The sequence below is a fragment of the Crinia signifera genome, chromosome 6 (assembly GCF_055691185.1).
Source record: "Crinia signifera chromosome 6, ASM5569118v1, whole genome shotgun sequence".
Lineage (NCBI taxonomy): Eukaryota > Metazoa > Chordata > Amphibia > Anura > Myobatrachidae > Crinia > Crinia signifera.
This window is the reverse complement of record NC_139222.1, coordinates 193329937-193344001: the sequence shown is the minus strand read 5'-3', so window position 1 is coordinate 193344001 and position 14065 is coordinate 193329937. Positions and strand designations below refer to the sequence as shown.

The window sequence follows — 14065 nt, the reverse complement described above, 5'->3', positions numbered from 1 at the left end:
ACGTCGGCGTGGAGTTGATTTTATATAGTGTGGCAAGCGCAGCAAACCACCGAGCCCGAAGCGTGCCAAGTGCAGCGAGCAATACATGTAAAGTAATCAGCGTACCCTCGTGGGGCTCGCTACCCTCGCCATGCTTCAGGCTCAGTGGCTCGCTGCGCTCGCCACACTATATAAAATTAACTCCACGCCGACGTGGATAGGAGGGGTATGAAAAGGTTGGAGGATGCGTTCCGCTGCACTCGCCACGCTTCGGTGTGACGTGGAGAGTGGTGCTGTTTTAGGTGTGAACTACTGAGATCTCATCTCATCTGCGATGCAATTTCACTCAGGGTGCAGTGAATAAATTAACTAAATAAACTACTGAGATCGCATCGCACACATCGCAAGGCACAAAAAGCCATGCGATGCGATGTGCGATGTGATTTCACTACGCAGAATAGCCCACTAAGCAAATAGCTTGGGGGGCGCCCTGCTAGGAAACAAGTACCGATAAATGCATCGCTATGGAAACACACAAGAAGCATCTTGTCATTTGTGTTTGTGGAACATTAAACCAGGGCCATGTCTGTGTGTGTGTGTGTGTGTGTGTGTGTGTGTTCTTTATGGTTTTCAGCATCCTGATATTTCCACACATTCCAGTCCCTACAGAAACGTACAATACAACTGTGCACACAGTGAGATGACAAAGCGATTGCACACAGCACAGCATGTTGCATTTGCATCTGTATATTCATCTAGGATTTTTCCAGCTGGAATGCCTACAATTAAGTTCTTCTCTTGCATGAATCCCAATTAATCAAGGTGTCATACTCTAACATACTGTATATACATTAAACTAATGTACATGACAATGTAATCTGCCTTTTATTTAAGAGAACACAAAATAAACTTGCTTACGGGACTGCTTTGGCAATTTAACCAATGTTCCTTTCACGGTTCGACAATGAGAATTATCTCCTCCACAAACCCCGCACTTATCATCTTCTTTTAGGGAGCTGATTTCCTTGTCACATCCGACATGCTATAATACAAAACACCGATTTTTCTGTTAAGACACATTCAGGTTAGATGATGTTTCTTGTCACAGAACTGAAGTAAAATCTCAAGGGAAAGGAAATATTCTAAATATCTACAAAGTGAGGGGCCCTTACAGTTAGGTTTTGCATATTTTTCGTACAGCACTACGGAAAATGGTGGTGCTGTATTACAAACAATAATACATAAATACTATTTTTACTGATGTTGCTAACCTACAAGTACAATCTAATTTGTCATCTGATAAAATATATACTTCTATATAATGAAAACCATAGTATACTTTTTTTCTATACTTAGGTCAGTAAACACAATAATCTTTCTATATATACCCACATTGTTCATTTTCCTTGTATACAGCAGTGGCAGGGATTCAGCGACTTACAATGTAGGGAATATATATCTGCTATAAACAGACTATCTGGTATGTTTAACAAATGGAACATACAGTACGATGACAGAAAACTACCTGGCATTTGGGAGGATGTAATATGAATGCACTACTGCAGTAGGATCCTACTCTGCAGAGAAAGAGACCCTAGTATTTATATCTAATTGCATCCCATCAGGACTGTCCTGTAATCTGGTGAGACTGCCATGCTATGGAATCCTATCCTTATGTATCCCTTTTATTATACCTATAGATTGTAAGCTTGCGAGCAGGGCTCTCCAACCTCTTGGCCCTACTACTGTACCTCTAGGTTTGTTACTACCTAGTTTGTTTTATCACTGTTTCCAATTGTAAAGCGCAACGGAATATGTTGCGCTATATAAGAAACTAGTACTTATGTAATATCTGGCAATATAGTGGCATACAATTCATGCGATGCGATTTTTCATTGTAAAGACCCAATTTTTAATTGTATAGTCACCCATGGGTGATTTCATACCCCCACTATCCAACTACGCATGGAGTAGATTACATATAGTGTGGCGAGCGCAGAGAGCCACCGAGCCCGAAGCGTGGCGAGCATAGCGAGCCCCGTGAGGAGACGCAGAATACATGTAAAGTAATCCGTGTCTGCTCGCCACGCTTCGGGCTCGGTGGCTCGCCACACTATATACAATCAACTCCATGCGTAGTTGGATAGTGGGGGCACGAAATCACCCATAGGTGACTATACAATTAAAAATTGGGTTTTTACAATGAAAAATTGCATGCCTTAAGTAGTGGCATGCGATGAAAAAATCGGGCACCCAGATAATACACAAGTACCAAGAAACTGTATATAAATCATTAATAAATAGTATGCCATTTAAATTTTAATGCAGTTCTGATCTGTGTCTTGGTCATCACTGCTAATCATTGGGACGCATGCATAATTACATTGGGCGCTTTCTCGTCCACCTCTCATTCAGACCCGATGTTAGGAATATGCCCTAATAGCTGGGCTATTTTAAAGAACAGCAAATAGGTTATTGAATAACGATTGTTACAAATATAACCTTTTCTAGGTCTAAGTACTCACCACACAATCCCCTCTGGCGCAGACGCTATATGGGTCTTTATAGCTGCATCGGGTGCCATCATGTACCACCTGATTCATAAAAACCACATCTCCCGTTTCCTTGGACTGGCAGATGAGTTCACACTTTTGCGCATCTGTTGTGGAAAAGAACAATGCTGTCGGCAGGGACCATGGGGAATGCTATAAATTACAAGTACTTTATGTACTATATTTCCTGCTTATATGATGCCATACATGTCACTGCAGATAGGGTTCCATGAACCGTGAATCGTGTAAAGGGATGTCTAGGATGAAATGCATATGTATAGTAATACCAGATGTATTAAGCCTTAGCAAGAGATAAATGCAAGGGTGATAAGGAGAGATAAACGTCCAGCCAATCAGCTCCTTACTGACTTTTTTCAAACACAGTCTGTAACATGGCAGTTAGCAGGTGATTGGCTGGATGTTTATCTCTCCTTATCACCCTTGCATTTATCTCTTGCTAAGGCTTAATACATCTGCCCCACTGTGGCTCAAGCTATAAATAAAGGGGATGAAAGCTTTTTTACGGTTATGGTTGGACACTAGATAGGGAACTGTTATTATCTAAAGGTAGACAGCAGCTTTAAGTTTAAAACGCTCTCACCATCATGATGCTCATACGGAAGCCAGGTGTGTTTGATGTTCTGATGAGTGTAGTAGGAGTTACGCTGGGTGCACTGCTGGGCACGGAAGTCTTCAAATACCCCTCTGCATTCTTCAGTGTTACACATCTGATACTCGTAGGTGGCACCGGGGCAGTCACGGCCTCCATATGCTGGTCTGCGGAACACATTAAACAAAGCACAATCATAAGGGTCTGAGATCATGCCAACATTGTCTATACTTGTGCATATTCAGCAAACACAACAATAAGTCATCCGAATACTATACATTTTTTTAGCACACTACTATATAATAAGGCCTTTAACCAAATGGTTTCTAATTTAGATTTAGCATGTTCTAATATGAGGAGATGGGTAGATTGGTAAATTGTATTACTATATTTTGTTTTTTATGGTGCCACAACGGTTTCAGAATCCTGTGCAGGGGAGCTAGACTTAATAATCTACATACACATACCTGCAATTACAGAAATACAACCCACAAGTTGCATAAAAGCAGCGTGGTCCCTGCTTGCAAGACCTTTAAATTTCTACTGGAGGGGGACATACGGGCTCCTCATACCTCAGCCATGTGCACAACTGAGATTGAATTATTAGGGACAAAGATTTCAAATACGATTTTAGGTTAGGGGAGAGCATATAATCAGTTGGAGCTGGACCTCGTCCTTGATTTTATAAGTGCACCGATAAGTGAAACATGTAACAACGACAATACTGACATCCCTGATGAGTGAACATTCTCATTCTCTTCTATTTTCTATCCTTTCAAGTACAAGCCATTTTTAAAACTTGCAAACATGGATAAACCACTGCCTAGATTGACTCTATCAAGTGCTTGGCACTGCTACAACTAACAAACACGGAGTTTCTTCGTCTATATTTGGCTGGAACTCATATGGTTACAGCATTGCTGAATTATATTTATTTACACTTTTGTTGACTTTAAAGTGCAATCCTCTGCCAAGAGGCTTTGAATGATAATGGTGATGCATTTTGTGGCTGAACAGTGCGAGACTATGCATGTAAGAGTACAAACCCGAAATCCTCCTGTGGAACAGAAGTTCCTAAACCGGTGAGAACTGGGTGAATTATTTATTGTGCGGCTTGTTCTAATCACAGTTATTGCTGAGAACTAGATTTTACAACTAGCCCCATGATACTAGACTCAAAATACAGCTGACTCCATATATCATTGCTGTCAGCTCGGCTTGTCTGAATATCAGCTTTATCACCTATATGGCTCCTGGACATTGAAGATTGAATAATATCTGCCATTGCTACATTTATCATGTTTTATTAGTATAAGGATTCATTTGTTTTCTGTTAATCAGTACTATTTGTTCTGCCAATGTAATATTACAAAAGTGAAATGTCATGTTTTATTATCCAACTTAGAAATAAATGAACGCACATTGTTCATTACTATTGTGATTGCTCAGCTTTATGAATTGCACATTAATGGATTGACAGCAGTTATTACATGAGACAATTTTATATGTAAATGATTTATTATGGTAGAATAGTGAAGCATTTACTGATTTATGGGTTTGTATTGCTTTTCTAGGATATGTCATAGTAGAATATGTTATTGTTACAAGATACTATATTTAAAATTAAATTGGAAATATTACACTCACTTCCAGCACTACAGACTTCATTTTTCTCCCATTTCTCATTCTAAGCATCTGGCCACATCCATCTGTATAGCAGCTTTGGACATGTATTATATAATGCTATAATATATGCCACAGTCCAAGTATTTAAGATATCCATAGCTCTGCGCAGTTGGTTAAGTAAAATTGACTGATGTATTAATTAGGTCACTTGTTGCCAAGCATGGAGTTAAAACCTGGACCAATAGGGTGCCTTGAAGACCACGTTTGGGAACCTCTGATATATGCTATTGTTCATCTAGAACAGATTCGGTAGAGAGCTGCAGGGAGGTTCTACCCTCTCCTACACTGGTTGCCTGCCTGACAGCCTCAATTCCCCCAAGCTAGCTCTGTCAGCATATGATGATGGTCCACCCTGCCTTCCTGGTGGGACCCCTGTGATTGCCCCCAAACTATAAATCGCAGGAGTCATCAACAATTGCTGGAAACAAATGGGTTGTTGAGTGTACTGCACTGTACCGCACTGTACCACACTGTACCGCACTGTACTGCACTGACTTTTAGCTTCATGTTGCACTTATCCTATTGGTATGGATTGACAATCCATATTAGACCCAACTTGTTAATGGCTACCCATGTACTGTACTTGCTGTAAGATAATTATTACTGGATGTTATTGAATGTTATTACAGACACAATCAGTTACTGACATTTGTTCGATTAGGGCACTCTCCATCACATTCAGTTGCACATTCCAGTATAACCCCTGGCCTAGTTCCTTTTCTACAAGCTATTATTGTGTCAGTAACCTGAAGCACCTGGATCTATTTATCTCCCTCCAGTTTGAAAGCTGGCTATGTCATTCGTTGGCACTCCCTCTGCCATCCCCAACCGTAGCACCTGTCCTGATTTCAGATGGATCTCTTGCACCATGGATTGGGCTGGTGCAACTGTGAGCTGATGATGATGATGACAGCTAGTTCTGCAAGCAGATGGATGGAGGTAGTACAGCCGTATGCCACAAAAATCACAATTTTTTTTCTGTGCATACAATGTAACTGACTTGCTAGGAATTCTGAATTACAGTAGCCCCTACTATGAACAAAGCCAACTCACTAAGGGGCAGATGTACTAAGCTAGAAAAGTGATACAATGGAGAGTGACAAAGTACCAGCCAATCAGCCCCTAACTACCATGCCACAGGCTGTGTTTGAAAAATGACAGATAGGAGCCGATTGGCCAGTGGTTTATCACTTTCCATTTTATTGCTTTTCTAGCTTAGTACATCTGGCCCTAACACTTTATTATTTGGATATGTAGATTGCTGTATAGCATTTAATGCTTCATGCTTCTAGTGTACTGCTTGTTGTAACTTATACCCCTTTTAGACATACTACCCGGGATTTTGGCCAGGTTTACCCGGGATTTTCAACCCAGGTCACTCCTGGGATTTTAGTAACAGACCCCCTTTCACACTACACCTCAGACCCGGGAAAAACCCGGGTATACCCCTTTCACACATAAGCCAGGCTTTTCAAGCATTTCAGTGTTTCATCATTAAAATGGGACACTTTGCTGGCTCACAAGAATGACATCATGCAAAGGTGGGGGCTGGCTACAAAAGGGCCTGTGGGGAGTTCCCACAATACATTGCTGTTATGGCTGCTGAGAACATGTGGAGGATGGAGAGTTTGTCTGCTCTTGTGGATTTGGTGTGTTATGCAGGCTTTGATGCTTGGATTAAGCTACACATGCTGTTCATTGTTGCACAGTGTGAGATGCAGAGAAGGAGGTATCATTTTTTGGTGGAGAGGGAGGCCAATCGCCGGCATTACTTACGCCGGAGGAGAACTTTGATCATGTCCAGCATCGCATCCATACTGCGTGTGACTGGTGTGTCAGCTCGTACACTGTGGGCTAGAGATCAGCAACATGGGCAGGTTTTCTGGGCTACGGTGGAGGCATTTGAGGATAATCAATGGCTGGCACATTTTAGGATGTCGCATGGAACCTTTAATTATCTTTTGAAACTCCTCTCCCCGGCACTTACCAGGCAAACAACACGTTGGAGACAGCCTATTTCCCCCAGCAGGAGACTGGCAATTGTCTTGTGGTGGTATGCTACCCCTGGCGAGTACCGCACAATAGCCTGTTTGTTTGGTGTAGGCATCTCCACGGTGTGTGTGTTGGTGCAGGAAGTGACAAGGGCAATCCTGGATTCCTTATATCACCTTTTCATTTCCCTACCCCAGGGACACCCTGTTGCTGGAAAGGGAGCACAGGAGCAACATGCAGCCACTGCCTCTGCTTGCTCCGCCGCACGTGTGCCTGAGGCTTCTTCCGCGGCTGCAGCTGATGACCTCATCAGAAGACGCCCGGGCAGTAAAAAAAAGCGTTGTCACATGTGTAAAACTGAAAAACCCGGGTAAACCCATTCAGACATAAGCCAGGTATTATACCTGGGAGTTAAATACCGGGAAAAACCCTGGTCAATTGCAGGTGCTCAGTATCCGGGAGTGAAATCCCGGGTATACCCTTTCAGACATACGCTAGTCCCGGGTTTGGGCGCGTTCATGTGAAAAAACCCGGGATTTTCGCGTATGTCTGAAAGGGGTATTAATATCAGACATGAGTATGTTTGCACTGTTAAGTGCCATATACAGTATATGAATGTTTAAACATGATTTAATACACTTTTGAGATTAATTGTCTCTGTTGTGTTGAGATATCAGAATCTGTGTGTGACTAACACTTAACATCAAATTGTTACATTTCTTTTTCTTTCAACTTTTTCTTCCATCCAACATATGGGCCCCAATGGGTATCAGTTGCCTTATTGACACCCCTGTGTAAGAGGCTAAAAATAGTAAAAAGTAAAACAAATTTAACAAACCGGTGCTATATGTTACTGTGCTGGCTAGAGCTATGTTTCTCAATTCCTATCCTACAGGCCTTTTCACACACAATGGTTTTGCCCAGATGGAAAAAAAATCCTGTTTTTGTAGTTAAACAGAGAAATACATGCTTCCGATGAGGCAAATATGGCACTGTCGCCATGGTACAGCCGTTAATAACCCCTGCCAAGGACAGCTGCCATGCCGGGCCATCACCATAATATAGTGATGCACTTAACCTAATGCACACTTTCACACACCATGAAATTTAGTTGTCAATTAACCTTCTACCCATCCACGGTCATCAAATGATTGACAACAATCAACAAATTTGACAACAAATGTAACATATACGGACATAATAGTACACACAGCATAAATATATTGCTTGTGAAAGCAACTGATCCACGAAAAAAAATATATTGTCCATACGGGTAAAATGGTTGTGTATGAAAAAGGCCCTACGGATCTACTTAGAGGGCCTGCTTTCTATATATCCTAGCTAGAGCACAGGTGTTTTCATTACTGGCTGAAAATTTGTGAAATATTCACAGGTGGTGAAAATGTTTTATTTGCAATTGTGTAGAACTACACATCCCAGCATGCCCTGCAACAGTTTTGCTATTTGGCTATGCTAAAACTGTTGCAGGGCATGCTGGGATGCTCAGTTCAACAACAGCTGGAGGGCCAAAGGTTCCTCATCCCTGATAGATGATTATACTGTATAATACTGTTTGGAAAAGACTATTTCCTCATCACGGATTTAAAATCTATATTCGCTGTTATCCCTTTACAGCGGTTGAGGATGTACGATGACTGGTGATAACATACACATTTGTATAACTTATGCATGTGCTTGCTGCATAACTCAGTGGAATTTCTTCTTTTTGCCCTTTGTTAACTTCTTCATTCATATTCATTGGTTGATAACGTACTTGATTTAAAATTCACTCATGTTCTGGGCACTTCTGAGCAGAAGTTTGTCCAGAGCTCAATTGTCTTACAGACTAAAGCACTAAATCTCGTGATGACGTACAGTCGAAATAAATGAGATGGGTTACGAGAAAAAGAAAGAAAAAAAACATCAGAGAAAGTAGAAGCAGTTGAAACAGCAAATGATGGCTTTCAGCTATATTAACATTTGCCTTCAATAAATCCAAACTTCTGAAAATTTATTGTTTTGCTATATGACTCGTGCCAAGTCTGTGTTTATGTAATCCGAAAATACGGTGGAGAAAGAACAAAAAGATCATACAGATGTGGCTGTGAGTAGAAGAAAGATCCACCAGAAGCATTGCATGTGCTTACATTTCACAGGGCTGGAATTTGAAGGATTGCTCACAAGCGCTGGGCACAGAAGTTCTGTTTTTTTTTATTTCCACATATGAATGGTTTTGCTATAGATGTCGTGTGTGCACCTGCTGATTAATACGGTCTCTTCTTAAGTTAAATGGCTAAACCTTGTGCCTCTTTGGGTGACTTAGGGCCTTATTCTAGTTCACTCTTTCTGACAAAATTCTTCTTAGATGGACAAAACCATATGCACTGCAGGTGGGGCACAAACTTGTGTAGAGAGAATTAGATTTGGGTGGGGGTTTTACTTCAAAGTGAGATCTATATTGCAGTGTAAAAATAAAGCAGCCAGTATTTACCCTGCACAGAAACAAAATAACTCACCCAAATCTAATTCTCTCTGCACATTTTACATCTACCCCCCCCCCCCCCTGCAGTGCACATGGTTTTGTCCATCCATCTAAGAAGGATTTTGTCAGAAAGAGTGAACTAGAATAAGGCCCTTAATGTTCAAGTCTGGAAATCTTGGCACAGTGACATTACAAACAAGGGCTGGATTATAATGTGCACATGCCCGTGGTATGCTACCCCTAGGAGAAACACATGGCATCTTTACCACCCAATACACAAATAAGCATACACTGAAGGCAAAGCAATACATCACTTTATGGACAGCTACTGCTTGGGACTGATGTCTCAAGGGGAACAATCAGCCATACATTCTATTTATATGCACCTCGACTAATACTAGTAAAATGGTTTGGGTATATCTTTCTTGAGCTTCAGTACCCAAATTTCTGTATTCCATTGGATATACATATTTACATGCCAGTATAAAGGTACGGTGCAGGAAGCCAATGATGAGCTGTTATGGCGTATTTATCAGTGAATTCATCACAAAAACACGTTCGAAAACTGTATGGGAAGTCTTTTTATGTCTTGCTACCTGCCCATAGTCAGAAAAGTTGTTCATGCTTAGGTTGTATCTAAAAAGCCCTGTAGCTATCCTATTTGTGCAAAAATACACAGGAAATGGTAAAAGCCACAAACTTATGTATTTTCGCAACCGTGATAGCCAAAAAAATTTGACATATCGGCCGAAACCAAACCCTTATAAATGATTTACCCCTGCTAATTGGATACCGGCCTTTATTAGGTTGGTTAGGATACAAGATAAAAGTCTTTTCTAAATGTCAAAAATAACGCAGAGATCTACAGGGGTGGTTTGGGAAAGGGTGAGATTGTGCGTAGTCTCGGTGTGTCTCTCCCCCCCCCCCCCCCTCCCAGCTGGTGTATGAATTTACTACTTTACCTGTCACTAATCATTAAATTGTGGAACATTATTCCTGTGACATCTGATCAGCCGTGAGCATATAATTGATGAGGACACTTCTTACCATCTCAAAGGAGGTTGAGCATAGCCTATACTGTACATCATATTACACACACATTGGAAATAATATCTACACCAGCTGACAGTATTGAAATCTAATTGGTGCAAAGATAAGTCTATTTTAATCATGTCTGTTTGAACTATGTTCAATGTACTTTATTATATCATGGGGTTTTAGTAATGAAACTAATGTCTTTCTAAGTTTTTGTGTGATTGCAGCACTGTCCCCAATCATATCATTATGGAAAACGCTGCGGGACTATATTTAAAACATAAAATAAATTTTATTTATACAACACATTAAACTTCATATAAAAATTCTGGTCATATATGACACAATATCACCGGCCGGTGTTAGTTTGAGCTTAGAGATCTACTGGATCAGGCCCTGGCGGAGGGCGCAATATCCAAGGACATTTTTAATTTTCTTTTTCCTGCACATCCCATTACTCCCACTTTTTATTATTTACCCAAAATTCACAAATCACTTTGTTCACCACCTGGACGTCCCATTATTTCGGGTGTAGGGTCCCTCACCAATAACCTATCACAATTTGTTGATCACTACTTACAGGATCACGTAGAGGGTCTGAGATCTCACATCAAAGATACTAAACATTTTTTTAATAAAATTCAGGAAGTCCAATGGAAGGAGAACTATCACCTCCTAACATGCGACGTGGAGGCATTATACTCCAACATTCCCCAAAAACAAGGGGTGCAAATGATAAGGGACGTTTTGGAGACTGATGATGGGATGTCAGACCCTCTACGTGAACTTATAATTCAAGCTATCACATTCATTTTGGAACACAATTATTTTTTGTTTGATTCACGTTATTATTTACAGACACGGGGGACTGCCATGGGAACTAGGTTCGCCCCGAGTTTCGCGAACCTATACATGGGTGCCTTCGAAGAGGAACATGTGTGGGGGAACGAACTCGGTGGCGGCCTAGTTCTCTATGGCAGATTTATTGACGATTTATTTATAATTTGGGAAGGGGATGAAAAGTCACTGATTAAATTCACGGATAATCTTAATAACAATAAATATGGGCTTAAATTCACTTCCACTCACAGTACTTCACATATTAGTTTTTTGGATATTGCGCTCTCCATCAGGAATAATAAAATCGAAACAGAAACCTACGTAAAACCAGTAGATCAGAATCGATATTTAAAGTTTGATAGTGCCCATGCCAAAACCTGGAAAAACAACATTCCTAAGAGTCAATTAATAAGAGTTAAGAGGAATTGTTCCTCAGAAGAGGCTTTCCACAGACAGTCAAAAATTTTAATGGATTCCTTTATTGGACAAGGTTATCCACAAAAATTAGTTAATCAAGCATATAGTGAAGTCAAACAAATTGAAAGAAGTAGACTTCTGGGTGAATCAATATCAAAAAAGAAAAAAGAGAATAAAGCAGAAAATGAAGATAGAACTGTAGCGTTTGTAACTCAGTACAATAACTGTGCATATGAAATACAAAAAATCATAAGAAAGAACATGTTTATTCTTGAGCAGGATGACCTCTTGAAGGATATCCTTGGGACCAAAAATAAAGTAATTTTCAAAAAAGGTGAGAATTTAAAATCTAAATTAGTTAACAGCCACTTCGATAGAAGAGAAGAAGTAAAAGAAAATAAAAATTGGTTAGCAAATCTACCCATAGGGTTCCACAAGTGTGGAAACAGCAAGTGCCAGACCTGTTCACATGGGGAACAACAAAAAAGTACAGAATTTAAATCTTTTTCCAACAAGAGTACATATAAAATAAAAGAATTTTTAACATGTAAAACAACCTATGTTATTTATGTAATAGAATGTGGTTGCGGCCTACAATATGTGGGTCGCACCACTAGGAGTTTGCACACACGTTTTATGGAGCATAGGCGCAATATACTAGGAGGTATTAGGACACACCCCTTGTCCAAACATATATCCAGTTGCCAAGAACAATCAATGAAAAATGTCCATATTAAAGCTATAGAACATATTAAACCAACGAAAAGAGGAGGAGATCGTTTTGGCCGAATATGTAGAAGAGAAGCTTTTTGGATTTTCCAATTGGGGACGATGGTGCCGAATGGCCTTAACGACACTATCGAATTAAACAACATATAGGAATAATCGATTCTCTTTTGCAACTCCTGTAGACTAAATTTATTTACTGTTTATAATCTTATAGCTCCATTTACATAGCCTCAAGTTCTTCAGGTACCCATTTTCTCCCTCTTCATTTTAACTAACTCCCACCCCCCCCGCCCCCCCCCCCCTGACCACCAATTCCCCCCCCCCCCCCCCTGTTTTTTTATGCCTCTCCCACTTGGGATAAATATTTTATTTAGAAATTTGGATCAACATAACAATCACGTATAGACATTAACATTAAACAAGTTCTTTCCCCTCCCCCTCTCATGATAGAGGAGATGAAGCTATATTAAAGAGACATATATAATGAAATCTCTTTCGGTCTCAGAATTCAATATATATATATATATATATACTACAGTCCGAAGATATAGACTGGTATATATTGATATACATAGAGAGAGTTTCTGGCTATATCTTATTCTTTATTATTGTACGAATGATAGACCCATCAGATTGTTGTCTGTATGGGTATAGAATTATAGTGTGGTATTCCCGATAAATAGGAATTATTTGTATTCTTATCTCTATATGTCTACTATCGGTACTTGTGAGTTATCCGGACGCCCGATTTCAAAATCGGGTCGGATCGGGCACATCGCATCGCATCGCATGCGACCATCGGATGCGATGCGATGCGATGCGATGCGATGACCCGATTTTTCCATAGGAATCAATGTTAAAATGGACTGAGTCCATTTTAACATGGAATTCAATGGGAAAAAGGGGTCCTTTTCATACCCCTACTATCCAAGTGGGCATGGAGTTGGATATAAACCTGTGGCGAGCGTAGCGAGCCACCGAGCCCGAAGCGTGGCGAGCGTAGCGAGCCCCGCGAGGGGACACGGAATACCGTCCCCTCGCGGGGCTCGCTTCGCTCGCCACGCTTCGGGCTCGGTGGCTCGCTACGCTCGCCACAGGTTTATATCCAACTCCATGCCCACTTGGATAGTAGGGGTATGAAAAGGACCCCTTTTTCCATAGGAATCATTTTAACATTGATTCCTATGGAAAAATCGGGTCATCGCATCCGATGGTCGCATGCGATGCGATGCGATGCGATATCGCATCGCATCGTATCTGATTGTATGCCTTAACTTAAGGCATACAATCAAAAAATCGGGCGTCCAGATAACTCACAAGTACCCTACTATCTAACCTAATGAGACTTATTAGGAAATAGGATTATAGTTTACTTTAGTGTATTCATATGGATTTTTTGATTCATAATATTTTGATTATTTATGTATTCATTTTTATTCATGTATGTACTTATCATTATTTTTATTATTATTTATTTTTCATTATTATTAGGTTTAAGTTGATTATTATTATTATTATTATTTTTTATTTATATATATATATGTATTTATTTATTATTTTTCATTTTAATTTTATCTTTATACCTATTTCTGCTTCTAACATATATTTATATGTAATTATGTATATTGATAGATTCTCTCATGCATTTATTTATTTATTTTTATTTTTTATTCTTTAATCCTCTTGTAATGTTTATTATTAATAAGAAAGTGGCGACATTTGATTTATCTATATTATTATTAA

At 40.0% G+C, this 14065-nt stretch overlaps 1 protein-coding gene across 3 annotated transcripts in view; it reads right to left on the bottom strand.

Moving 5' to 3' along the window:
• ADAMTS14 (ADAM metallopeptidase with thrombospondin type 1 motif 14) overlaps nt 1–14065 on the bottom strand; it is a 158405-nt gene that overhangs the window by 21770 nt on the left and 122570 nt on the right. For all 3 annotated transcript variants that reach the window (XM_083148484.1, XM_083148485.1, XM_083148486.1), the window contains exons 12-14: nt 3133–3308; nt 2505–2638; nt 898–1021 (exon numbers count right to left, since the gene is read on the bottom strand). In XM_083148484.1, coding sequence (XP_083004610.1) covers nt 898–1021; nt 2505–2638; nt 3133–3308 — 434 coding nt within the window. The remainder of the gene's footprint in view (nt 1–897; nt 1022–2504; nt 2639–3132; nt 3309–14065) is intronic.